We start from the raw sequence: 24,301 nt of genomic DNA on the forward strand, positions 1-24,301 counted from the left end.
GGAGAGGAACTCGGGGAAAGGAAAGTGGCCTATATTCAGAACTCCTTGGGTAGGCTCCTTAATATACAGCCTGCTGTCAATACCTTATAGTCCTGAACTGAAGATTCTGTGAGAAGTCAGGATGGGCTAGACCAGTTACAGCCTTTGGTAAGAGGGTCTATTGGTTGGAGTTTGAGGCGTAATTAAAACTCAATATCTGATATAAGTTTGTACGCTCATTTTAGAGGTGAGAAGATAGAGGCTCAGAGAATTTGGGTATCTTTCTCAAAATATCAAAAACAGTAACTGGCAGAGCTGAGATTTCAACCCAGGTCTGTCATAACTGCAAATTTCTATACCACTCTTCTCCTTTAAAATATCAACAGGCAAGAGATAACCACTGTCCAAGTCATATAAAAATAGGAGATCATGATTTTGGGGACTCTGTGTCCTGCCCTTTAGCTTACTAAGCCTGCTATCTCTGGAGACTCTACCACTACAAGCTTAGTTAGGCAGTGGGTAGTAGCACAGAAGGAACTCCCCAATTTAAGCCAAATGTGGATTGAAGGATAATAATCACCAGGACTTGGAGAGTCACTAAATAAAGATTTGTTGAATAAATGAGGAAAGGTTGTTTTCTAAGCTGTTTACCACCTTGGCCCCAAGACCCAGCTCGCCTTCCTTCTGTAACCACTGGTTCCTGCTCCCAGCTTTAAAGGCTAGGATCCTCTCCTAAAAATTGCCAAAGCCAGAGATCTCTACCTGCCTAGTATACACTAATGCCTCATGTGGGCCTTTGAGATCAGGCTTATTACCCTCTCCCATGCTCCGTGAGTCACATATCTTTTACTTGGTGTTTCCCAAACCTGGCTGCCCACCAGAATGATGTGTGGAAAGTTTAAAAAAGTAAAAATCCCAAGGCCTAGGCAGACCTACTAAATTACTCTTTCTTAGGAGTGTTCTACAGTATTCTAATTATCTGTTAGGCATGGCATGACACTGCATGCCACTCAGTTTGTACAGTCAGCAAGTGAGCAAAAGAGGCAGTGCTGGCTGATACAGGTTGAAAAGGAGAGATTAGAAGAGAATGTATGTTTGTATAGTTATATAATTCTTTTCTCCTACAAAACACAGCAGTTTATAAACATAATAGCATGAGAATGGAACTTGTCCGCTATGGCTAACTCTTATCTAGCAATCCCAGGCTCTTGATAATGGAAGAATGTTTCAGCCTATGAGTTTCTTTTGGGGTACCAGGCAGTTAGCTCACACTGACCCAGGGAAGAGATACGTGGTTTCATCTCTGTCCCATCTACCCTCAGCCAGGTAGGAGAAAAAGAAGTTCTCTCCAGGTATCCTTTCTCTTGCACACACAAGATGTGTCAGGAAGCCAATGCAAGGGAAAGGAAAAATGAACCTTGACCATGTGCTTTAGTGCAACTCATATCGCTCTGAAGACTCCTACCTCTTCCACTCTGCCTTCTAACCTCCAGAGTGGGGAGTCAGGGAGCCGCTCAGTTTTTTACATCCCCTGTCAACTCCTTCCCAGGGCTAAGGAACCAGCTAGGACACCAGAGTCCCTCTGGAGTACTTTACAAGTCCTTAAATAGAAGCTGTAGCAGCCCAGAGTTGAGGATGGAGGAAGGTGTGCATGCAAAGGTCTTGTGCTTTTGAGTCAGGAGGTTTGAAGTGGAGGGATGAGTGAGGTATTTATATGTTCAGGTCTGATCCAGCCACTCTGCCTTCTTGGGGGCCTTGCAAGTATGGACATCCACAGTGTTTCTGCACTCCTTGCACCGCACAGCACAGCACCAGTGGAATTTGCACTCACACTGGGTGACACGGGTAACTCGAGTTGTGTCATACCCTCGACCGCAGCACATGATTTCACAACCGTCTGTCCCTTTAGATGTCTTGCTACAGACTCGGCCTGCGGTGCCTAGGGAACCTGGGTTGGGGAAGAGAGAGAGTGAGAACCAAGTTACCTCTTACTTCAGCCACTCTGGGTTCCCTTACCCACATCCTCGTGAGGAAACCATAAAGAATCCCTTTTCCTGAAAATACACCCACTAGCCAAAATGATCATCTTCTTACTGCCCTCTGTACCAGGCTTGTTTCTTCCCACTATCAAGGCTCCCCAAAGACCATTGACTTTTCCTGCAATGCCCTCCCTGCCAATACACATCTCCATATCCCCTTCAAAACTTAGCCTTAAAATGTCATAATTGTTAAAGCTGGGTGAAGATTCTCTACTTTATGTTTGAAATTTTCTATAATAAAAAGTTAAAATAAAAAACTTAGCCTATAATTTACCTTTTCTAAGAAGCCTTGTTACAACTCTGATCCAGTTACCATTTGTTAATATTTCGGTCCTTAGTTTATATTTCATTAAGTTGTACTATACAAGAAAGTAGTATAGCATGGCCATTAAAGATTTAATGCATGTGCCTCATGTCAAATTGTCTAGGATTAAAACCTAAATCTGCACTTCTTAGTTGTGTGATCTAGCAAGTTAGTTGATCTCTCTGGGCTTTAGTTTTCTTATAATAGCACCTAACTCAGTAGATAGTTATATCTATAATCTCTGATCAACTGAGGGGGTGAACTGATAAGCATTACTGGCAGGAGGCTTCTCCCTAAGGAATTCCTAAAGAATATCCCTTGCCTTACCCCGTATGGTAGGAACCCTTGAAGGGTAGGGATTGTGTTATTCCCCCTGCACAGAGAATGCTCACCACCTCACAACCTGACTGATTTTTGCAAAAGAGATGCTGCCAACAGATCACAAAATCATAGAATTTTAGATGGGATGGATCCTAGAGAATATCTACTTCACCTCTTTCCCAGAGATGGGAACATAACTAGCCTGGGGGTTCAAGAAGGGTATGAATAAATTAACTGATTTCTATAGCAGTAGTCTCCACATTCCACTGAATATGGATAGAAAATGCTAGTACTTCTATATTTGTTTTTGGGCTCATCAATTTAAAATATCTACTTTGTATGTATGTTTTATAATGTACATTTTAGTACAATGAAACATAGATATAATTCATAAGTAAATATACATATATTGGAGGCACATGTTCAGATTTTTTTTTTAATGATAGGAGTACACAAGCCAAAATGTTAAGAGACCACTGCTCTAGAGTATAGGCTGACTAGGTCTACTATATATGTTATCCGCCTGATTTCAAGGGCTAGGTCTTAATGTCATTCTCTTGTGCACCAGAAGCCTCTTCTACGCTCTGGAGCCAAGCAATCCAATGTAGTAGCCACTAGCCAAATATGGTCATTTAGATTAAGTTAATGAAAATTAAATAAATTTTAATACTTAGCTCCTCAGTCGCACTAGCTATATTTCAAGTGCTGAATAATCACATGTAACTAAGTGGCTACTGTATTGGAGAGCACAGATGTAGAACATTTCTATCATCACAGAAAGTTCAATGGGACAGTACTGCTTTGGAGGGAATTCCTGGCTCCATACTCCCTTCTGGGATGACTTGTACCCTTTGAATTCCAGGCTCCACTGTGGGTTTTATGAGACCTGTGTTATGCCTCTGAGAACAACCAACACACATATGACTCATCCTCCCTCCTAACTCCAAAGATCCTTCCCCAAAGGTGCATTTTAGGATGACAGCATAGGCTTACACCCTGGATGTTGTGGAATTATTTCTAGGCATTTAGAGAGTAGCCCTCTGAATTATACCACATGGGAAGAAAACAAACTTAGTGGCAGGAAATCACCAGGAGAATCAGAAGTGCTTTCTTAACATTTTTTCTCCTAGCACCCTTCAAAGTACACAAAATACTTTCTCTGTGTCTTGGGTAGAGCCCCACCCTGTTTCTGTGCCCAGTTTTGCTCCAAGCTAATTGCTTCTCCAGGAATGACACTGATAGGTGAAAACAAATAGTATGGAAGACAGCTAAGGGTTTTGGCTTCCCCTTACCGAGGTCCTGACTGCTGAGACTACAGAGAAGAGTCTGGGAGCCCATAACAATAACCAGGGGAAGAACAGTTCTGTTGCATAGCAGGTTGTTCCTAGTTTAACCTGTCTGAACCTGAAATATGAGCCAAGATGGTTAGCTTCCACTCTTTTAGGGGAACACCACATCACCTTCCAGCATTCCCAAGAATTCCACCGCAAATACATGGAACAGATTCAAGAATGATTTGCTGCTTTCTGCTGATGGTTAGCCTTTGGTAGGGATCTCCTCTCTCCTTGCTTCCTCAACTCCATTTTAGAATTTTCAGTGGCAGCACACTGGATAAGCCCTTTCAAGGTCATTCATGGTGTATTTCCTACTACCTTTCTGTCTTTAATCTTCCTTACCCAAAACCTTCACTCAGATTAATCTGCTCTCTGTTCCCAGAACAGATCATGTGCTTTCCCACCTACCACTCTACTCACGTGTAGAGAATATCCACCTGTTCTTCTCTCTAGCTATCCAGATAATCCCCACACTTTAAGAAACAGCTTAAATTCCACATTTTCAGGTAAACTTTTCTTAATTTCTCTCTTTTGCAGTTGCATTTGTCTACCTGTTATATCTCATTTCTTTAGCTAGATTGTAAAGAGCCAAAACTTAGTCTGTATCTTATGCTTCTGTATAGCCCATACATTGTTTGGTACTGAAATGGGTGATTGACTTAAACATTCACTTAGTAGTACCTACTATATCCCAGATGCTGGGAATATAAAGGAGTGATAGATGACCTCAGGCCTCAAGGAGCTCAGTGTCTTCTCCTCTCTAGGCAGCTTTGGGCCTGGCAGACTGAGGCATAAATCAACAATCTTATTACAAGGTTTTCACGTCTGACTGGCTCCTCCAACCTCCTTCCCTAACTCCTGAGACCGTGATTAACTAGAGGTGCCTGCACTAAAAATCAGGGCTCCATGTTTCTACCTACTTTCCTTACTCACCTGCAGCCTTGTCCAAGACGCAGTAGTCTGGAGAGTTGTCAAAGTAGACAAGGTCAGTCCGGGTAGCACGGCGATAGCCTTGGCGGGCTGCTGTGAAGTTTGCGCCATCCTGGGTGGCCGTTACCTGCACAGCCCCATCATAGCGCCGCCGCAGGTAATCACCTGTGCGGCGGAAGTCTGAGAGTGCACGCCAGCAGGTGCGCAGGGTACAGGAGCCACTCACGCCATGGCACTTACACTCCAGCTTCAGAAACCGCCGCACAGCCTGGGAGGAGGGGAGGCAGGTAAGGGAAAGGCAGCCAGTCAGGGTACTTTATGGTCATCCCTAGGACTAAAAGCATGAGTGCCCTGAGGTCTGCTGGTCCTGGCCCTGGTTGGCTAGTGGAGCCATCGGTTGTCCTCTCCCCAGTCAGATTCCACCCATTCTTCCCGATCAAATTGAAGAACCTCTTTTTCCAGGAAACCTTCCTAGACCAACAGTGCTTTCCTTTTCATGATAGCCCATTTGAACTTTAAAGCCCCAGGATTCTGTTCATAATTATGGCACAGCCTCTACTTTTCATGTGTTTTAGAGTTCAAGGTACCATGCCTTCTGCTTTTGTTGCATGTCATTTTCCAGCACAGTACTAGGCCAGCATAGGAAGTGCTCAAAGACCAGTGCACTGACTAGAACAAGCTTTTATCCTCCTCGGACTTTAGGAGGTGATTCTTTTTTTCTTAAAAAGTTATTTCCCTTCTTTTCTCCACCTTTCCCTAATTTCCAGCTATGTGAAGACTCTTTATGCTCCAGGTTGAACCTAGGCATTCCTCAGGTCCCTTGCACTTACTGCTCCTGTTCCAGGGGTTGGGGCTTTTGGAAGTAATCCAGAAGCCTTCAGTGCTTCCACCTTCACATTTACTCCATGATCATACATACTGGCCACTCCCAGCCAATATGAATGTACATGCACAGACATGAGTACTGACCGTGCGACCACAGCGATTGTTATGTAAGTTCATGAGAGCCCGTGCATCCTTAAGCCTCTTCTCCTTGGCATCCACGAAGGCTTTGGCAAAACGAACACCATAGTGGATGTTGTCACTGCAGCCACCCCAGTCAAAGTCCCCACGTTGGTCATGATGTCGGCCACGGGTGTAGGGGTCACAGCTGCACACACTCAGTTCACCCTGGCTACAGGCACGAGTGATAGCATGGACCACCCCTGCTGATGAGATGGCATATACAAATGCTGCCTCCCGGCTACCTAGAGAGAGAAAGGTAGAAGTGTGTTTCAGGAAAGAGGCCCTTGTCTGTCCCCTTCTTTAGCCCACACAACCTTCAACTCTGAAACCTCTTCTCCTTTTCTTTCCCAGGGCAACCCCTGTACCTCCTTTATTCAAGGTACCCTTCCCTTCCAAGAGCATTCCCCAGTGAATCTGACCTCTTCCCCTCAGCCCTCACAACTCTCTATCCACTTCTTTGTATGTCTGACCTCTTGGGCTGACCTGTACTCCTGTTTCCTTCCAAACTCCCTGGGTCCATCCATTGAAAAGTTTCACAGTGAATCATTCCCTCCCACTGAGTGCCAACCCCAGCTTAGCAAAGCCAGCCTTAGTCCACATTCCAGGCCTTTTCAGGCCCACTCTGCTGGACAGTTCCCCTACAATGGAGACCCCAGCCCAGGGGTCATCCTATTTGAAGAGATATGCTACTTTCCCCAGCCTGCTTTCTTCCTTCCCTGCTCTTGGGGATTGATGAAGCATCATCACTCTTGTCCCTCTGACACCTCCACATTCTCATCTCATTCCCTTTCTGCTAGTTTACTGTTTAGCTCTGCTTAGCTCTTTTGCTGAGCCAGGTCCAAGCCGCTGACTCTCCAAATATTTACATATCACCTTTCTGTTTATTCCTTGCTCCAATTATTATAGTGTTGGGAGTGGTGGGGTGAGGGTAGTGATGGTGTTGGTAAGAACAGAGCAGCCATTTCCAGTCCTCAGCCTTACAGTGCATGGATATCCGCAGGCTGGGGGTTGGGGAGGGGAAGGAAAAGGGAGGAAGAAGGATGGAGGTACCAGGGAATGCTGTTCCTTTGACCCATCATCCCAGAACACTGGGATTTAAAGGGGTCACTGCCTACATATGTAAGGTACTGAGGGTCTGTTTCCAACTGTATCCTGGGCTCTGCCCACAATTCTTACTCTGATTATGAAGTAGTGTGCAGGAGAGGAGAGAGGGGCTCATGCCTATACTACCCACTCACCACCCAAGCATAGAAAGAGAAGGAGCTGGGGCAGGGTGGAAGAGGCCCCTACTTCTGAGCATGACACGGCCAAAGACAGTGTGGTCCCGGTCCAGGGTGGTGCAGTTCCAGCGATGGTGGCGGAACTGGTGCTGACACTCTCGGATCCATTCTCGGGCACCCTCGCCCACCGAGCGCATGATGTCTGGGTAACGCTGGCACAGCTGCCGCTGCCGGCTCACCAGACCAGGGATATTGTCACAGATCACTCGGGCCCCCAGCGCCCCGATGTACCTGCAAGGTGGAGATGGCCCTGTCAAAGCATCCTGGCTTTATTCTGCATTAGAAGAAGGGGAGGAAAGGTTTGGCATTCAAACCTTGAGAGGTTCCTTCCCCTTCCTCCAACCAAGGCCGATATTCCCCAAGGCCAATGGGGAGAACCGATCCTCACAAGCTCTGGAGAAATAATTAAACAGTTGCAGAGAAAGTAATTGAGTGGTCTCTCACCATTACCAGTTCCCCAGCCAAAGGCCAAAATGACACACACTCCCAGAACACAGGCTAGGCATGTGTCACATACACAGAAGCTGTGGGCATGTCACACAAACCCCATTGCCTGTTTATTTAATAAACATTAAGAGCCTCGTGGAAAAATAAACTTAATAAAACTAGAGTCTGAGACAACACTGTTATACCCCATGTCAGAGGCACGTCCTGCGTGGCTGGTCCATAAAGACATGGTATGGGAGAAGGATGGAGACAGGGAGGAGTCAGTGGGAAGAGATATAATGGGCAATTTTGAGTGACGTTTATAGCTCTAGTCAGACCCGTGTAGCTAAGAGTCCTCATTCCCAATCCCGAGGTCTGGGGAGGAAGACCCCCCACCCCAACTCTCCTCCCCACACCCTTTGTTTCAAGGTCCCATGACCTTTCTTAACTAATGAGTCTTTCAAAATTATCCTTCCCAACTTAAAGGGCATAATGTCCTGGATGAATCTACATGGGCAGAGGGCTGTTTGCAGTGGGAAACCAAAGACCAAGATTAAGCAACAGGGTGACACTCCCCATATTCCAGTCCCCAGTCTGCCCAATGTGAACAATTATAGGAAGATCAATTGGGTGAGCTAATAAAAGATAGGTGAGTTGCTAGAGTCATTCTCAATTTTCTCAAGGAAGTAGTTTTTCTTCATTCAAACACTTTTTAGCCCTGGACTCCACCACACGCCTCAGGAAGAACATTTCAGAGAGAGGACAGGAGTTCATCATCACCTTTTTTCCCCACAAGGCCACCAAATGAGATCTGACCCATACACCCACTTCTCACTCCCTTTCCATCTCTCCAGCACCCAGCACATACATGCCTTGATTTGCTGTGAATTCTCTATTCTCCTGTCCTAACACATCAAAGGGACGCTTTCTCGCCCCTTTTCTGAACAGATGGGGACCATGGAGGGCAGTTGCTGCTACAGACAGAAAAGATTTGATTTGGGCTGTGAATGAGCCTGTGGTTTGGGAAGGGCCCCAAAATGGGCCTAGAAGTGGGTGAGGAGAAGGGAGGGCAGCCAGTGGGGAGAAGGGAAAAGCTGGACTGCCCTGGGCTTTATGTTCTCTGCAACACTCCCCCCCCACCCGGCCCCCTGCATTTGTAAACGCAGCCCTCACCCACAGACTGGATCACCACTGGTGATACCAACTCAAACACAAGGAGGGCTGATGTTTGCCTCTTCTGGAATTCAGCAGGGCTGATGGGGCCCATCTGTCCCAGGGAGGGGTGAGAGGGCTGGTCCACCACTAACAAATCCCACGGAATCAGCATCCCCAGCACTGTCCATCAGGGCAACAGCTTCCAGGAACAAACAAAATAAACACCCTGGGCTGGGCCAGGCCGGAAAGGGCTGCCTGACGCACAGCCGGGAGTTACACCCACTGCTGCGGTGCTTTGTTTGGAGAATCAAGACCGTTGGAGTTGGAGCCTGTCCCTGTCTCACCACCATTCTGCTTCCTCAGTTCACCCCCGAGTACTGCTCTAGGCAATGGGTGTTTGTTGTTTTTTGTTTTTTACTGGGGCTTGGGAAGACAGGGGTTGGATGGGAATGGGAGACCAGTAATCCAGCCCTCATGAGACAGTGTGGAATGGGGCATGCCAAACCCTGGTAAAAAGTCCTTCCTGTGGTCTGACTTAGCTCCATTCTGCTGCAGCCCACATCGGTCCTTCCTGTTACATCCTCACTGAGCGTGGGAACATCTGTTCAGTAAGACAGGAAGATAATTTTCTTTACTACCACCCTTATCCCACTAAGTAGCTGCTTCAAGATTCTGCAGAGCAGGGCACTTGCCTCCTGACCAGTGGTCAGCACCTTGCAGTCAGTGTGGGGGCCTCCAGCAAGGCAGCCTGAGGCCCAGGTCATCCCCCTCTCAATTCAGCACGTGCCTACAAAATGCCTACCATGTGCCAAGCACTGAGCTCATCTGTTAGGGGCACAAAGATATTTAAGGCATCTCCCAGCTGATGGGCTGGTAGAAGGGTGAGATGCCCCTGACTCTGTAGCTCTGTTTCCCTTCCAGAAGTTTTTACTTCCTTCCCAGCTTCCTGCTCGAGAATGCTCTCTTTACCTGCTTTTGACCAATTCATACCCCTTCCTTTGACAAAGTGACTCATGCCCTGTTCTGGCTCCTTGCTACTCAGAGTGTGGTCCCCAGAACAGCAGTATCAGCATCTCCTGGGAATCTGTTAGAAATGCAGAGCCTCAGGCCCCATTCCAGCCCTACTGAACTGGCATTTTACCCACCTCCTCAGGTGATTAGGACATGCTGCTCTATGAACACAGGGAGTTTTGTCTGTTTTGTTCACTTCAGTATCCCCAGTACCTAGAACAATGTCTGGCACAAAGCAGGTACTTAATAACTATTTGGTGAAAAAAACAAAACCTGACCACTCTGATTTATCCCCAACTCCCCTCTCCTCCTAGCTAGCCATAGGCTTCATTTCAATTATAGCTTTATTCCTTGTTGACATTGCAGATGTTTCAGGTTTGTGTCTTTTTAATGAGGCTAGGGGTCCTCTTTTTTATTTACCCCCTTTCTTTTACAGTCTTTAGTGCATGTACATGGTTTAGCTCAGCCCATATAGGGCTTTGAACACAAGGATAAAACAATTATTCTCCCTAAATATCTTAATACAATATCATTTATATGATACTTTACAGTTCACAAAACATTTTCCTTCACAAAAATCCTGTGAGAGAGAGAGAGAGATTTCCATTTTACAGGTGAAGAAACTGGGGTCACAAAGACTAACAATACCCAGCTCTGTCCATCAGGGCTAGTCAGAGGAGAACTGGGGTGAACCAAGGACATCTGACTCCAAAGTCCAAGCTCATTTTCAATTCCAAGCCTAAGAGAGGCACACAATGCTTATTAACCAGGAGTAGACCAATCTGGCTCCAAAATTGGTGTGAACTTGAATTTCATACTACGCCCCTCCTATCCTTCACTTTCTTCATGTGTGAAATGGGGATAATAATATTATCTGCCTCACTGGATTATTTTGGGGATTGTAAAAGATGATGCTTATAGGTGCTTAGCCATAGTGTCTGGAGCGTAGGAAGGGCTCATTAAATGGCAGCTGTGGTTGATAACAATAATGTTAATGTCGGGGAATTCCCCCGGCGGTCCAGGTCGCTCCAGGTCTGGGAACTAAGATCCCACAAGCCCCTGGCATGGCCCCAAAACAAAAAAACCCAATAATGTTAATGTCATGATATCACTTTGTTCCTCCTGTAAATCCACAGTCCTGAACACAGTCCTGCTCTTGTGATTCCCTACATCCCAGCCCCTGCAGAATACAAAATAGTACAGGAAGGCACATGCCAGGAGACCCCTATTTCTTGTTCTCTTTTTCATAGATTAAGAAGAGACCACCCGTTTCCTCCTTCAGTTAAAGGTCGGGAGAGGAAGGGAGTGGTTGGAGTGTAAGGGGAAGGGCTGTGAGGAAGATCAGACTGTTAGCTGGTGATAGTGATGACATTCTGCTCCTGAGTGGAACATGGACACACAGAGTCAACAGGCATCTCTTCAGGCGGTTGTACAGAATATCAATCTTGCTGGGGTTTTTTCCTAAGAGAAAGAGAGAGAATCACCTTGGGGCCTGACCTGCTTTTGGAAAGCAGCTTTCTACTTTATCCCAGAAGTGACTGACCACTGAGGCAGGCATCTGGGGCCTGCAGCTGTGACCCCTGTGAGGCAAGGAGACTGAAATGACCGGTGCACTCACTGCCCATCCTGGCCCTGTTGCTGCCTTCCTCCATTTCACAGGGACTGCTGAATTCTGTATCACCCGCCCGCCTCCCTCCCTAGCTAGCTCTTCCACCCAGGAGTTTTTCCAAAATCTTTAATATGAACCACATGGGGGAGAGTAGTAGAGGGAGAAAGGAAAAGGGAGAAGGAGTAGCCAAGGGGACAAAATGCGGACTAGGAAGAACCCCAATTGGGTTTTTAGGAACCACTACCAGGATGCTGAAATTACCAGAATGACACTTCCTCACCTAAACACCATGTGGACCAAGACTGCCTTCCAAATTGGTAAGAAGCAACCAAGAGTCCCTAAAAGCAAATTGTCATCTGGAATGGATAAAGATGCACAGTGGTCACTTCATCCTTCCTCTACAGGGCCTCTGAAGACACAAGTCCCCAGCCAGACTGAGACCATGAAGGTAAAGGGTGGCTTTAATCTCACTCTGAAGTTTGAAAGGCTTTTCTCCTCGTCCCCTTCTTCCTTTTCCCTTTCTAAAGGAATGTTTCAAGCCAGATGTAAGATATGGGCCTCCCTGCTCCCCCATCCAGAACCCCCCTCCTTGCCTTCCCCAACACTGCAGAGATAAAAAAGATCCAAAGGAGAGATTTTCCTGAGACAGGAAAAACGGGGGGTGTGTGTGGGGGGTGATGGGGATGGAGAAAGTTGCATCTTGAAATGATAGGAATCTGCAGCCCAAGCTCGCTGGCCCCTCAGCCAGCTACCCCTCACCCTTCCAGCCAAGATTCCAAATCCGGAGGAGCGAAGCCACAGGGTGCAAGGGGAAAAGAGACCACACTTTGTGGAGGAGGGGAGGATTGGGGGGAGGGGCAGAGTAAGGAAAGGAACGGGGGCACTGCATGGGTAGAGAGAGGCAATAGCCCAGTCCAAGCGGCCAGTTTAATTGGGGGGTGAAGAGGAAAGACAAGAGGACTGAGTCATTTCTCAGTCCCACTCTCCCCCTGCTCAGCCCCCAGAAGGTGGGGGAGGAGAGAGAGCAGCTCTTTCTTCTGGGAGAAAACGATGAGTGCCATCCAGAGCTTTCGTGGGGAAGGGGATCCGAAAAGAATAGATATCCAGTGGATTTTTAATTCCTTTTGCCTCATCTGCCGTCTTGTGAAGTGTCCGGACTCTTAAGGCCTGCAGGAAATCTTAGGAGAGCATCTCTTAATGCTTTGAGACTCTAGAAGCCGCTAGTTCTTGGAGGGGAAAGATGGGAGATGGGACCATCTGGGGAAGGAAGAGAAGGAAGAAGGGAGGGTGATATCAAGGTTCGAGGTGAGATCCTCAAAACAGACTGAATGTCTGAAGTATGCAAACCCAAGTGTTTTGTTTGCTTTAGTTGTGGGAGTTAATGGGGGTAGTTTTTGCCGCAATTCCATTTCTAAACCTTGCGCTGGGTGCTCCTGCCTCACCAAAGCCTTACTGCGTTATGGGGTGAGGGTAGACTAGCGAGAGGCTCGTCCGCCCTTGCCATCTGCCCCTTTCTCCACCTCCCCCGTGTGGGGGGGCCAACCTTAGGGGATCAGGAGGCCCTCTTGGACGGCCACCGCGGCCCCAGATGGGCGACTGGTTCCTTGAATCCATCCTGAGAGAAACTCGTAAGGTAGCTTTTGCCCTAAGAGGATTGAGCTGAAATACAGGGGGTCTGGGAAGCCTCGATTACCGGGCGTCCTTTTTCCAAATACCCAGCGCCCTCATCACCAGACGGGGAAGGAGCGGCGCCCCCTTATCCACTCGCCGCCCCCCTGCGCCCCTCCGCGACTTCAGTGACAGCCCTGCACGGATCGTCTCTGACTCCGTCAAAGCGACAACCTGGTCTCCTGAGCAGCGGGTGTTGGGAGTTGTATACTCCCTTTCGGCGCGCCCGGCCTCTCTAACCCAGCACCTCACCCTCCCAGCCCAGAGAGCCACACTTACCACCAGGACGTGTCTACGCGGGCCGGCAGCAGTAGCAGCAGCAGCAGCAGAAGGCAAGCAAGACTTAGGCGGGCCGAAGCCCCAGAGCCGTCGGGGCTCGTGGGTCTAGGCGCGGGCTCGGAGACAGGGGCGCGGACGCGCCGAAAGGGGAGCTGCGCGGCTTCCTCCGCACCACCCGGCCTCAGCATAGCTCCCCGAAGACTCCCGCCACGCGGCCCGGAGGGGCGTGGACGGGGCACCGGCTGAGGGTAGTCAGGCTGCTCCCACTTCACCCCCCTGGGGGGCCATAAGTCTCGCCGGCGGCTGGGGACCTAAGGGCACCTAAAGTCCAGAAGTCGGGGCGCCAGGTCCCGGAGAGGGGCGCAGGGAGAGGTGTCCGGAAGCCTACGACGCCGCGCCGAGCTCGGGATCTGGGGCACGCTGCCTGGGCTGAGATGCGGTGTCACGGGGTCGGCGGCGCGGAGTGGGGCTGCGGACAGAGTGTGCCGACAGCTCCTTCGGCCGCGGGCTCTCATTGGACGGCGCGGGGCGGGGCCGAGGCCGGGGACACGCGCGGCCCTCAGGACGGCTCCGCCCGCGCCAGCCCGGGGCGCCCCGCAGCGCCCTAGGTGTGGCGGCCGCCTCCGCCCCTCGGCGCCCCTAGCATTGCGCCGCGCCCCCACCTGCTCGGGCGGGACGCGACGGGGCGCAGCGGCGTCCTTCGGCGCCCGCAGCCCCTGCCCACGCCGCGCCACCGGGTCCTAGCGCCCTTCATTTGGCAACCCCAGCCTCCGTGGGTGATGGCCTGGAGGGCCGAGTGAGGGGGGCTGCAGACACTTTCCCCTGTCATCTAACCTACAGTGACACTGAAGTGAGCCACAGAGGACTCAGTCATTTCTTCGGGTTCTCCGTTCTTGCGCTTCTGTGAAATGGGTAGAATTTCTGCCACGGGGAGTTGCGGGAGAATCTTAATTCCCTTTACAACGCTAACGGGGGGCGCCACGGGTAGCAGACTTAAGGTAGGGGCTTCTCTCATCTACGGCTCGCTGCCCCTGGTTCCTCCGACCCGCTGCCCACCGTATTCCCACGCCCCCACCCCCAGGCCCCCGCACACAATGTTTATAGACAAAGCTCTCGCCCGCTTGCCCGGACCCGACGCTTCCCTCCGGCCTGTGGACCGGGAATCGATGGCCAAAGCGGAGCGGCACACCTGAGGACCCGACGCGGACTCCCCGCCCTTGGCCGCCCGGGCTCGGCAGAGCCTACTCTCTCCCAGCTTTCCCGATGCTTCGGTCCCCCACCCCTTCGGGCGGGGCTGCGAGTACGAAAGAATCAGAAACAGCTGGGCAGCTTTCCCGAACCAGAGGCCAGGGTGGGGGTCCTGCTGAGAGAGTGGAAGCCCCGGAGCCATTTCTCTCCTTCGCCTTTCCACTCTTCCTCTTTCCCACTGCTCCCTTCCCTCCCTCCGCCAGCGCCCCAACCGCCTGGGGGCGTGGTAAATTGGGAAGGGGAAGGTTCTGGCTGTAGAAATTGATTCCCCTCTTCCGTCCGCACTTCCCAGGCCGGCAGGTAGAGCTTCTGGAGGCAGGGTGGCCCTTACTGAGACCTAAAAATTCTTTTTAAAAAACCCTGCATCTTATAACTTCCAGAGTCCGGCTGGGGTCCGGCCCCAACCTCTTCTCCAGACTCAGTTTCTCTTGCCTAGCCTCTCATTCCCAGGTGTCTTTCGTGCCTCTCCCCGTGATTTATCTATACTATAAAGCCCTGGTGTAAACAACGCCCCGGAAACTGCCCAGCCCCTTCAACCCCAGACATTGTCAGTTCTTGGGGGTGGGGGTCTCTGTTAGAGACTCCGGAGTGTGAGCGACAGGGCGCAGCTCGCCGCAGACGTCCCCGAGGCAGATATGAGGGAGAAGGGCTAAGAGAGACCTTTATCCCCTCTCCACATCTCTCACCCCTTTATCTCACTTTCTGTAGTAGGGGGCGAAGTGAATTCATTCATTCAACAAATATTTATTCCCTACCATGCTCCAGACTGTGCCAGGCACATTAGTGAACAAAGCAAAACGAACAATTTCTGCCTGTGTGGAGTTTAACTTATATTGGGAGAAGATAGACAATAAACAGTAAACATCATAGGTAAAACATATAGCATATTAGAAAGTGATAAGTACAGTGGGAAACAATGGAGTTGTAACTAGGATGATCAGGGTAGGCCCCATTAAGGACATTCAAGCAAAGACTTGAAGGAAGCGAGAGAACAAGCCAGGTAGATTCTTGGTGAAGAGGATGCCAGCACAGAGGCCCTCAGTTGGGAGTGGGCTGGTGTGCAGAGTGAGCTAGGGAGGAGGAGAGGAGTCCAGATAGGTAACAGCGGTAGTCTAGGTCATGCAGGAGAGAAGGTGCCCACCCTTGGAGGGGAGGTAGAAGATGGGGGCTGGATTGGAGTTGGATGGGAGTGAGTGAGTGGGGCAAATACAGAGGCCAGGCAGGGTCCACATGCTGTCCATATCCTCCCTGCCAACCTTCCCCTTCCCCTCCCCTTCTCTCTCTCAGTCTGGGAGGCTCCAGTTGGCCCTTCCGTTTGCTTAAAAGAAGCAGACTCTATACTGAGCTTCCTCTCAGACTCTATACTGAGAGGGGCAGGTGAAAGAGGAATGGGCCCAGGCTCATTCCTGGCCAAGGCCCTTTCCTGGGACCATTCTGTCACCTCCTCCCAGCCCAGCCCCACCCTGATGCTGGGCAGCAGTCTATAAGCTCTGCAAGCTCTGGCAGCCTCTCTCAGACTCCCCTGTGTGCGCAGGCCTGGGTGTGACTCTGGCCCTGTGTTTATTCCTACATCTGGGCCTGAGGTTGCAGGGTGGGGAGCTAGAGATGATCACATCAGCCCTAACCTTGGGTGGACTCGCCCACATGGGCCCCAAACTCACTTATGAGGCCCCTTGTTTGGCTTCAGCTGTCTTCATAGTCAAGTGGGACGGTGTCTTGGCATAACATAGATGCTCAACTATTAAAGCATGTTGCTGAGCTAAGGGGGCCCCCAGAAACATCAGCAGATCCAGGAGGGAGGGAAGTGGGTGAGGGAACAAGACTCTTCCCCAGTGCTTACAGGCTACCTCTGCCCTAGAGTAGACAACCCAGGATGGCGCTTTGCTCCTTCTTCTTCCCCTCCCCTCTGAGCCCCCAGCTGCACAGGAGGAAGCCCAGGCTGCAGGAGCCAGCTGACTGCAAGAGCTGCACTCAACCACTTAACTAGAGAACAGATACGGAGCCAGAGAAGAGGTTTTCTGGGATCTGCCACTTTGGACTTCAAATCTCAAAATAAACTTCCAGTCTCAGGGTCCTAGACTCTACTGGAGAGCTGGGCTCCTCACGCAAGGGCCTGTTGTGGGGCTTCCAGGCGAGGGTCAAGGCCAGAGGCTCAGGCTTAGCGCCTGACCTGCTTCTCCCTCCCATCCCCCACCCCTACTCCACCCGAAATGGGAGCTGGGGGAGGAGACTTGGGAGTCAAGTTCTGGTCTGAAGGGTCCTGCATGGAGTCAGGTCACTTACCGCGGTCCTGCTGTGTGCCCAGCGCTGGCCAGGGCATCCTAAATGACACAGAAGGAGTGAAAGGGTCTTGCCCCCAAGGCATTTTCATGCAAATACAATAAAGCCATCTGAGGGCTGGGATGATAGGCTTTGCTGTTTGCTGCAGACCTCCCCTTCACCCAGGCCTCTAGACTCCCTGGGGCCGCCAGCAGGACAACTTCCACCCAGCCGTCAGAGGCACACCTTCTTCCTCCCTCAAGGTGAACCACAGCCTCCTGCCCTCTCAAAAGTTGGTGCCCCAAAGAAAAGGGTCTCCCTCACCCCGTACCTCACCTCATGCTCTGCTCCCCCATGGGGCCACTCAGAGCTAAGGTTCATCTTTTTTCACTCTACTCTTATCTGTGTGTGGCTGAATGATTTTGAATTTTTACTGGCCCTTGGATGGGAGTGGAGATGAGCTAAGGGGAGCTTGGGTGTGAGTAAACAGCTCTTACTCCCCCCGGGTCTACCCCCCCTTATAGGCCCCCCTTCCCTAGGCCCCTTTGGAGATGACCTTCTCTCCCGGTGGGTGGGAGGTGGTGTGGATGGTAACGAGCAGAGAGAAAGGCCGAGAAAGGCCGGCCGAGAAGGGGCTGGGGGGAGGTTTGGATAGGAGTCAAGGAATTCCTGAGCCTGCTGCTTGCACAAGGGGCCCTGAGATGCCTTTCCTGAGATTTCTTTGCAAACCTAGAAAAGTCTCATTTGAAATGGGGCCAGGTTCACCCAGGCCCCTAGTGCCCCCCACTCCTGTTTCTTCCTCTCCAGCCACCCCAGGCAGGTGTCTGGGGAAGAGTAGGGAGATTGGGAAGAACCCAGGGGCTTTTAAGTCGTATGGGGTGGGGATCTATGCTTTGTACACAGCCTGACCCGGCCTCTCCTTGGTATTTATGAGCTCCCAGGCGAGGCATGGAACGTGTCTCAAAGAGGCCAGGCCAAGAGGGCTTTGGAGGAAGGAGCATCCAGCCCCAAACCAGGGAAGGGGGCTTGGGGGCTAGAGACAGAGACCCTCTTCTTCCCAGCCAGTGGCCAAACAGGGGAGTAGACTGCTCCCCTATGGGGCCTGGAGAAAGGAAAAGCGAGAGCTAAGGGAGAAGGGGGAAGAGGAGGCCTGGGGAGGCGGGACCGTAGAGGCGGGGCCTGGGGGTCTGGAGCCTTTTAGCACTTTGGCTGTAATCAGACTGGAGCCAGGCGGTGGGCGGGCTGACAGCCATCCTGGGCGGGTGGCCCAGGTTCTGTGTGAGGCCAGTGGGTGTGCTGCTGGGATCCTGGGTGGTCACTGACCAGCCTAACCCCAAGGGAGGGTGGTCCCACGTTGCCCCCAGCCCCCCCTCACAATCTGCCTATGTCAGATAGGCTACACACTGAGCTCTCTCTCTCCCCACCACCTGTTTTAGGCCCCAGAACAATCTGGAAGTGAGATTTGCTTCCAGTGGAACAATCTGCAGAGCCCACTATCTGCCTCCCTCCACTCTGCCTTCCTTGGTTCACTCTGCCTCCCTCTCTTCCGTGTCTCCACCTCTCTGGGTCTGTCTCTGGCTCATATTTCTGTCATTCCGTGTCTATTCCTCTTGTTGTTTGTCTTTCTGTCTTCATTTGTCTCTCTGTGTGTCTGTATCTGACAGCCTTTCCTCCTCTGTTGGAACCTCTGTCTCTCTTTCAATCTCTGTCACTCCTTGACTCTTGGTGTGTATCTCTGTCTCTCCATCTTTCTCTCTATGAATCTGTATGACTGTCTCTCATTCTTCTTTCACTCACTTCATCTCTCTTTCCGTGTCTTTTCTGACTCTGTGTGTGTGTGTGTTCCTCGCTATATTTTTCTCGGTGTGTATCTTTGTTTCTCTTTGTGTCTGTTTCTCTCTTTCTCTTTCCCTCTGTCTCACACCTTCTTCTGCAGTCCCTCCAACACAGTACAAAGTGCATTGGACTGAAAGAAATCAGAGTATTTTCTCCCCAGCTCACCCACACATGATTTGCATGACTCTGTAAGTCACTTTCCCACTCTTGGCCTCAGTTTCCTCGCTGGTGAAACAAGCAAGGTGGATATCTACTTCCCTCCGTCAGGGCCTCTTTCTGTCTTTATCTCTTTTTTCTTGTAGCATAGTCCATCCTGTCTTCTGAGGGTTCTGCCTCTCTGCTCTCTAAATTCCACCCTGAAGTTAGGACTGCAGCCTCCTTCAGAACTCAGTGGGAAGGAGTCTCGGATACTGTCAGCCAGCAGGCCCCAAAAGGAGGACCCCCCTCACTCCTTTACCCTCTTAAACATCAGGGTAGACAAGGTCCCTTTCTGGGGCCATGTCTGGGATACAAACCAGATTAGCTCATCTCTCTAATCCTCTTTGTGCTGGGGCCTCTGCCAGGCAGGGACACCCACAGAGCAAGCAGAGCAAGAGGGGTGTGTGTGCGTGGTGTGTGTGTGTGTGTGTGTGTGTATGTGTGTGGTGTGTGTGTGTGTGTGTGTGTGTGTGTGTGCAGATTCTTGGAGAAGGCAGGACCAAGGTTTTCCTCCCTCTGTTACCCTCTCCTGCCCGAAAGCCCAAATCAAGCCCTCACTGTATAAGAAACCTCATCGCGCTTGAACCAAATCAGAGTTTTCATAATCCCAGTCTTCCTCCCCCTTCCCCCACCCCCCCACCCCCCGTCCGCTCTTCTACAGCTTCTCTAGGGCTGGAGAAATCATTCCAGCCATCCCCCTGTTCCCAAACAGCCCAGAAGCAACCCCTTCTCCATGCATATTTTCTTCTCCAGATTTTCGGAGAAGGGTCTTTCCATCCCTTCCGGAAAAGTCTTAGTGTCAGGCAGGGAGCAGGGATATGGGGGAGGAGCGGAGAGCAAGCAGGCAGTTCCTGGATTTCACACTTCAAGTTAGAGGCCTTCAAGTTGGAGAGGTCTTTCTTGGCTGATAAGATCAAAGCATTCCCTCTGCCAGATCATTACCTTATTTTCGAGGCAATTGTAGAACTTATTGTATCAATTAGTCTGGTCTCCAGCTGCAGCCGTTTATCTCTATCTTTGTGCGCTTGCAGAAGAAAGGCCCAGTCCAGCCAGCCCGGCCAGCTAGGGGAGGGTGGGGAGCTGTCCGGCCGCTTTCAGCGGGGATTGGGCAGGTAGAGGCCATAGCGGGTGCGCTTTTGAAGTTTGGAGATCCCGCCAGCTCCTCCTTGCGCACCCCGCGACTGCCGCAGGAGCGCTCTTTTCCACTGGCGCCACACCTACACGCCCGTTGTGCCCCAGGAGGGCGAGCCTACAGAGCCTGGCGCGGGGAGGAGACCCATCAGGCCAGGCCAAGGCGTGGGCTCCGCGTAGGAAAACTCTTGAGCCTGAGCCAAGATGCCTGCCCCTTCCTGACTCTCTGGTGGGTGACTCACTCTGTGGGACGTGCGCCCCGCAGTGGCGTTTCCTAGAAAGGCATGGCAGCGTGAGCGTCGAAAACCTTAGGAGGGAGTGGGTGGCACGGAGAAGTGGATGTCCCCATGGGTGCGGGGAGTGTGGCCTGCATTGCTTCTGCCCTGTCTGCAGCCTCTTCCTGCAGAAGAACCACGCCCACACCTGGTGTTGGGGTCAGGTGGGGGTACGTTAGAGTTTCTGAAACTTCCGGGGTCTCAGTATCCCTTTACACTCAAAAATTATCAAGGACCCCAAAAAGCTTCTATTTAGGGGCTTGCCTGGTGGCGCAGTGGTTGAGAGTTCGCCTGCCGATGCAGGTGACACGGGTTCGTGCCCCGGTCTGGGAGAATCCCACATGCCGCGGAGCGGCTGGGCCCGTGAACCATGGCCGCTGAGCCTGCGCGTCCGGAGCCTGTGCTCCGCAACGGGAGAGACCACAACAGTGAGAGGCCCGCGTCCCGCAAATAAAGAAAAAGCTTTTATTTATATGGGTTATATCTATCCATGTTGAAAATTAAAATGAACACAAGAGCCAAAGTGAAAGTGCTCCCAGTGGCCAAAGCTGGACAATTTGAGCAACAAAATAGTTTTGGATTATAACCCAAAGTATAGTGTAAATGTGCTTGAGTCCATACTGATATAAATGATTGGTAAATAAATATATGGGGAGAAGAGACATATCTCCCATACAGAACAATTCCAAATAATTTACTTCGCCCTTGAGGAGGTGGAGTATAACTCCCCATTCCTTAAGTGAGGGCTGCAGGTTGTGACTTCCAGAGTACAAAACAGAAGAGTGTGAGGGGGAGAGGGGAGTAACTTTACAGTGGAGAAACTTGACAAACCTCAGTCAGTGGATCAAGGTGAGCATCAACAGTGATAAGCCGTGTTGCTAGTGTGTACACTTGATACGATGTGATGAAAATGACACCACCTCTGTGGTTTTCCTCCACATAACCCAAGTCTAACTATAAGAAAAACATCAGACCAATTCCATCAGAGGGACATTCTACAAAATACCTGACTAGTAATCACTCCACAAGGCTGTCAAGGTCATTCAAAACCAGGGAAAGTCTGAGAAACTGTCACGGCCAAGAGGCACCTAAGGAGTCATGACAACTAAATGTAATGTTGTATCCTGGTTGGGATCCTGGAAAAGATAAAGAGCACTAGGGGAAAAGTGAGGAGATCTGAATAACATATGGATTTTATTAAATAATAATAATGTCAATATTGGTTCATTAATTTTGGCAAATGCACCACACATTTGTAATGAAAGGAAGATGTTAAAAATAGGGGAAACTGGGTGTGAGGTACCTGTGCACTCTCTGTACTATCTTTGTAATTTTTCTATAAATCTAAAACTGTTCTAAAAATTAAAGTTTGTTTTAAAAGATTAAAATCTTTTAAAATATTTATATATTTTAATTAATTTAAAATTAACAATAGTAGGGAATTCCCTGGTGGTACAGTGGTTAAGAAGCCACCTTCCAATGCAGGCAACTCGGGTTCAATCCCTGGTGGGCGAACTAAGATCCCACATGCTGCAACAAAGATCCCATGTGCCGCAACTAAGACCCGAAGCAGCCAAATAAATAAATGAATAAATATAAAAAAAATAAAATTAACAATAATAAACTCAATACTTGCTAATATTAATGTTATGTTCTATGAAAAATAACTATAATTTCCAAAACAAAAACAGTGAGAAGAATGGCATTATGTAACATTTTTGCAAATATCTTTAAGGTCTGGCTTAATAGCAGCATCCTCATATTTGCTTCTACATTCAACCTGTTGTGATATTGCATGTCTTATAGCTCTGGAAAACTCCACTCTACACTCAAGAGGGAATGAGTGTGAGAAGGTCAAATGACATCTTAGTAGTATTATAAACATTTTTGAGAACTGCTGCCTTAGCGATCTCATCCATTACTATGATTCTAGGTTCCCAATTAGAAATCCCTAGCTTTGAGACATCTCTACTGAGTCCTCTGGTCATGTTTGTCATCATACCCTTGCCTTCCCCTCACCCCCGATCATCTACGCTTTCGACACTTCCCAGTCCGTGTCAGCATGATCATCATTCCGCAAATCATAGTAGCTCTGTGAAGTTAATGTGCAAAGTTCTGTGCTTCCTTCCTGTGATGCAACATCATTTAGTAATGGGAGATATGACCGTCTCATTTTTGGTAAACAGCTGAGAAGTGTCACAAACCCTAAAATATCAAATGCATAATAAATGATTGTTGGATGAGTATAGACAATTCCGGAATCAGAACTCTTCCTTTCTGATGAAATCTCCCTCTGGCCCCTGCATATCAGCCTGAGTTTCTACTGTGAATAAGTCTGTGATTTAGTAAGTTTGATATTTGCTTTGCTTTAGCAAAGATTAATTTCTCTCATTGCCATAGCCAGGTAAACCCAATGTGGCCAAGAGATACACGTTTAGGGCAGCTTCCTGACTTTAGAAATTAGGTTTGGGGGCTTCCCTGGTGGTGAAGTGGTTAAGGATCCACCTGCCAATGCAGGAGACACGGGTTCGAGCCCTGGTTCGGGAAGCTCCCACATGCTGCAGAGCAACTAAGCTCGTGCGCCACGACTACTGAGCCTGCGCTCTAGAGCCTGCGAGCCACAACTACTGAGCCTGTGTGCTGCAACTGCTGAAGCCCATGTGCCTAGAGCCTGTGCTCCGCAACAAGGGAAGCCACTGCAATGAGAAGCCTGCGCTCTGCAATGAAGACCCTACACAGCCATAAATAAATAAATAAATAAAAGAACTTAGGTTTGGGGCTTTCAGTTTCAGTAGAGATGTTTCCATCCACAGAATGCTACTCACAAACCACAAGGGCTGCTATCCTGTCAACCAAATAATGAACATTGTTGGTCCACTCTGGGCAAGTAGCTCTTGGAGCTTCAGTCTCCCAAATGATCCAGATACCACTGTCATTTTCTGAGTCATCTTGTATACTTTTGTGCCTCATCTTTTATTATGTATTTTTTTTCAAAGTCTCTCCCATCTGCTATTCTGTTCCCAGAGACAGTACCCTCAAGCAGTCCTTAGACCCTCATACCTGAGCTATCAAAGAAACCCCACTGGATCTGCTCAGCCTGCAGTCAGACTCTTTTCTCCAAATGTCTGGCTTTATTATTTAATTTAATTAAGTTAATTAATTAATTTATTGGCTGTGTTGGATCTTCGTTGCTGTGCGTAGGCTTTCTCTAGTTCTGCCGAGCGGGGCCTACTTTTTGTTGCAGTGGGTGGGCTTCTCATTGCGATGGCTTCTCGTCACAGAGCACAGGCTCTAGCTTCATGGGCTTCAGTAGTTGTGGCATGCGGGCTCAGTAGTTGTGGCTCGCAGGCTCTAGAGCGCAGGCTCAGTGGTTGTGGCGCATGGGCTTAGTTGCTCCTCGGCATGTGGGATCTTCCTGGACCAGGGCGCTAACCCATGTCCCCTGCATTGGCAGGATTCTTGGAGGATTCTTAACCACTGTGCCACCAGGGAAGTCCCCCAAATGTCTGCCTTTATCACACTGCTCCATCATTAAAAACCTTCAGTAGTTCCCCACTGCCTGAATAATGACACAGAAACTCCTTAGCCTGTAATCCAAGCCCTAAAACAATCAGGCTTCGCTTAACAGTTTTGTCTGTCACCCCCTTGTAAAGATTCTGCTTCAGCTAGAAAGGCATTCATTCTTTGGGTTTTTTTAAATTGAGTTATACTTGGTGAATAAAATTGCATATATTTAAAGTGTAAAACATAATGATTTGATATACATACACATTATGAAATGATTCCCACAATTAAGTTAATTAAGACTTCCATCACCTCATACAGTTACTTTTTTTTTTGCAAGAATGCTTAAGATCTACTTTCTCAGAAAATTTCAAGTATACATTACAGTATCATTAACTATCTTCACCATGATGAACATTAGACCCTCCAAATTTTATAACTGACAGTTTGTACCCTTTGACCAAACTTTTCCCATTTCCCCCACCGACCAGCCCCTGGTAACCACCATTC

At 49.5% G+C, this 24,301-nt stretch overlaps 2 protein-coding genes across 7 annotated transcripts in view; one reads left to right on the plus strand and one right to left on the minus strand.

Moving 5' to 3' along the window:
* The window catches only part of ST7L (suppression of tumorigenicity 7 like), a 196,027-nt gene that overhangs the window by 81,231 nt on the left and 90,495 nt on the right, over positions 1-24,301 (plus strand). The gene's annotated exons all lie outside the window — the stretch shown is intronic.
* On the minus strand, positions 1,619-13,528 carry WNT2B (Wnt family member 2B). The gene is made up of 5 exons (XM_030869057.2): positions 13,341-13,528; positions 7,203-7,423; positions 5,877-6,154; positions 4,911-5,175; positions 1,619-1,927 (listed from the first exon to the last, which is right to left on the minus strand). The coding sequence occupies exons 1-5, from the start codon at positions 13,526-13,528 to the stop codon at positions 1,698-1,700; spliced, it is 1,182 nt and encodes a 393-aa protein (XP_030724917.1). The 3' UTR covers positions 1,619-1,697.

The sequence above is a fragment of the Globicephala melas genome, chromosome 1, assembly GCF_963455315.2.
Source record: "Globicephala melas chromosome 1, mGloMel1.2, whole genome shotgun sequence".
In the NCBI taxonomy this organism is placed as follows: domain Eukaryota; kingdom Metazoa; phylum Chordata; class Mammalia; order Artiodactyla; family Delphinidae; genus Globicephala; species Globicephala melas.

What these genes read in the sequence shown, in the direction of transcription:
- WNT2B (XM_030869057.2), bottom strand. Translation starts at nt 13,528, where the DNA reads ATGCTGAGGCCGGGTGGTGCGGAGGAAGCCGCGCAGCTCCCCTTTCGG. An exon ending in ACAATCGCTGTGGTCGCACG is followed by an intron (nt 5,176 to 5,876) that starts GTCAGTACTCAT and finishes CCCTCCTCCCAG; the next exon opens with GCTGTGCGGCGGTTTCTGAA. An exon ending in CGTCTTGGACAAGGCTGCAG is followed by an intron (nt 1,928 to 4,910) that starts GTGAGTAAGGAA and finishes TCCCCAACCCAG; the next exon opens with GTTCCCTAGGCACCGCAGGC.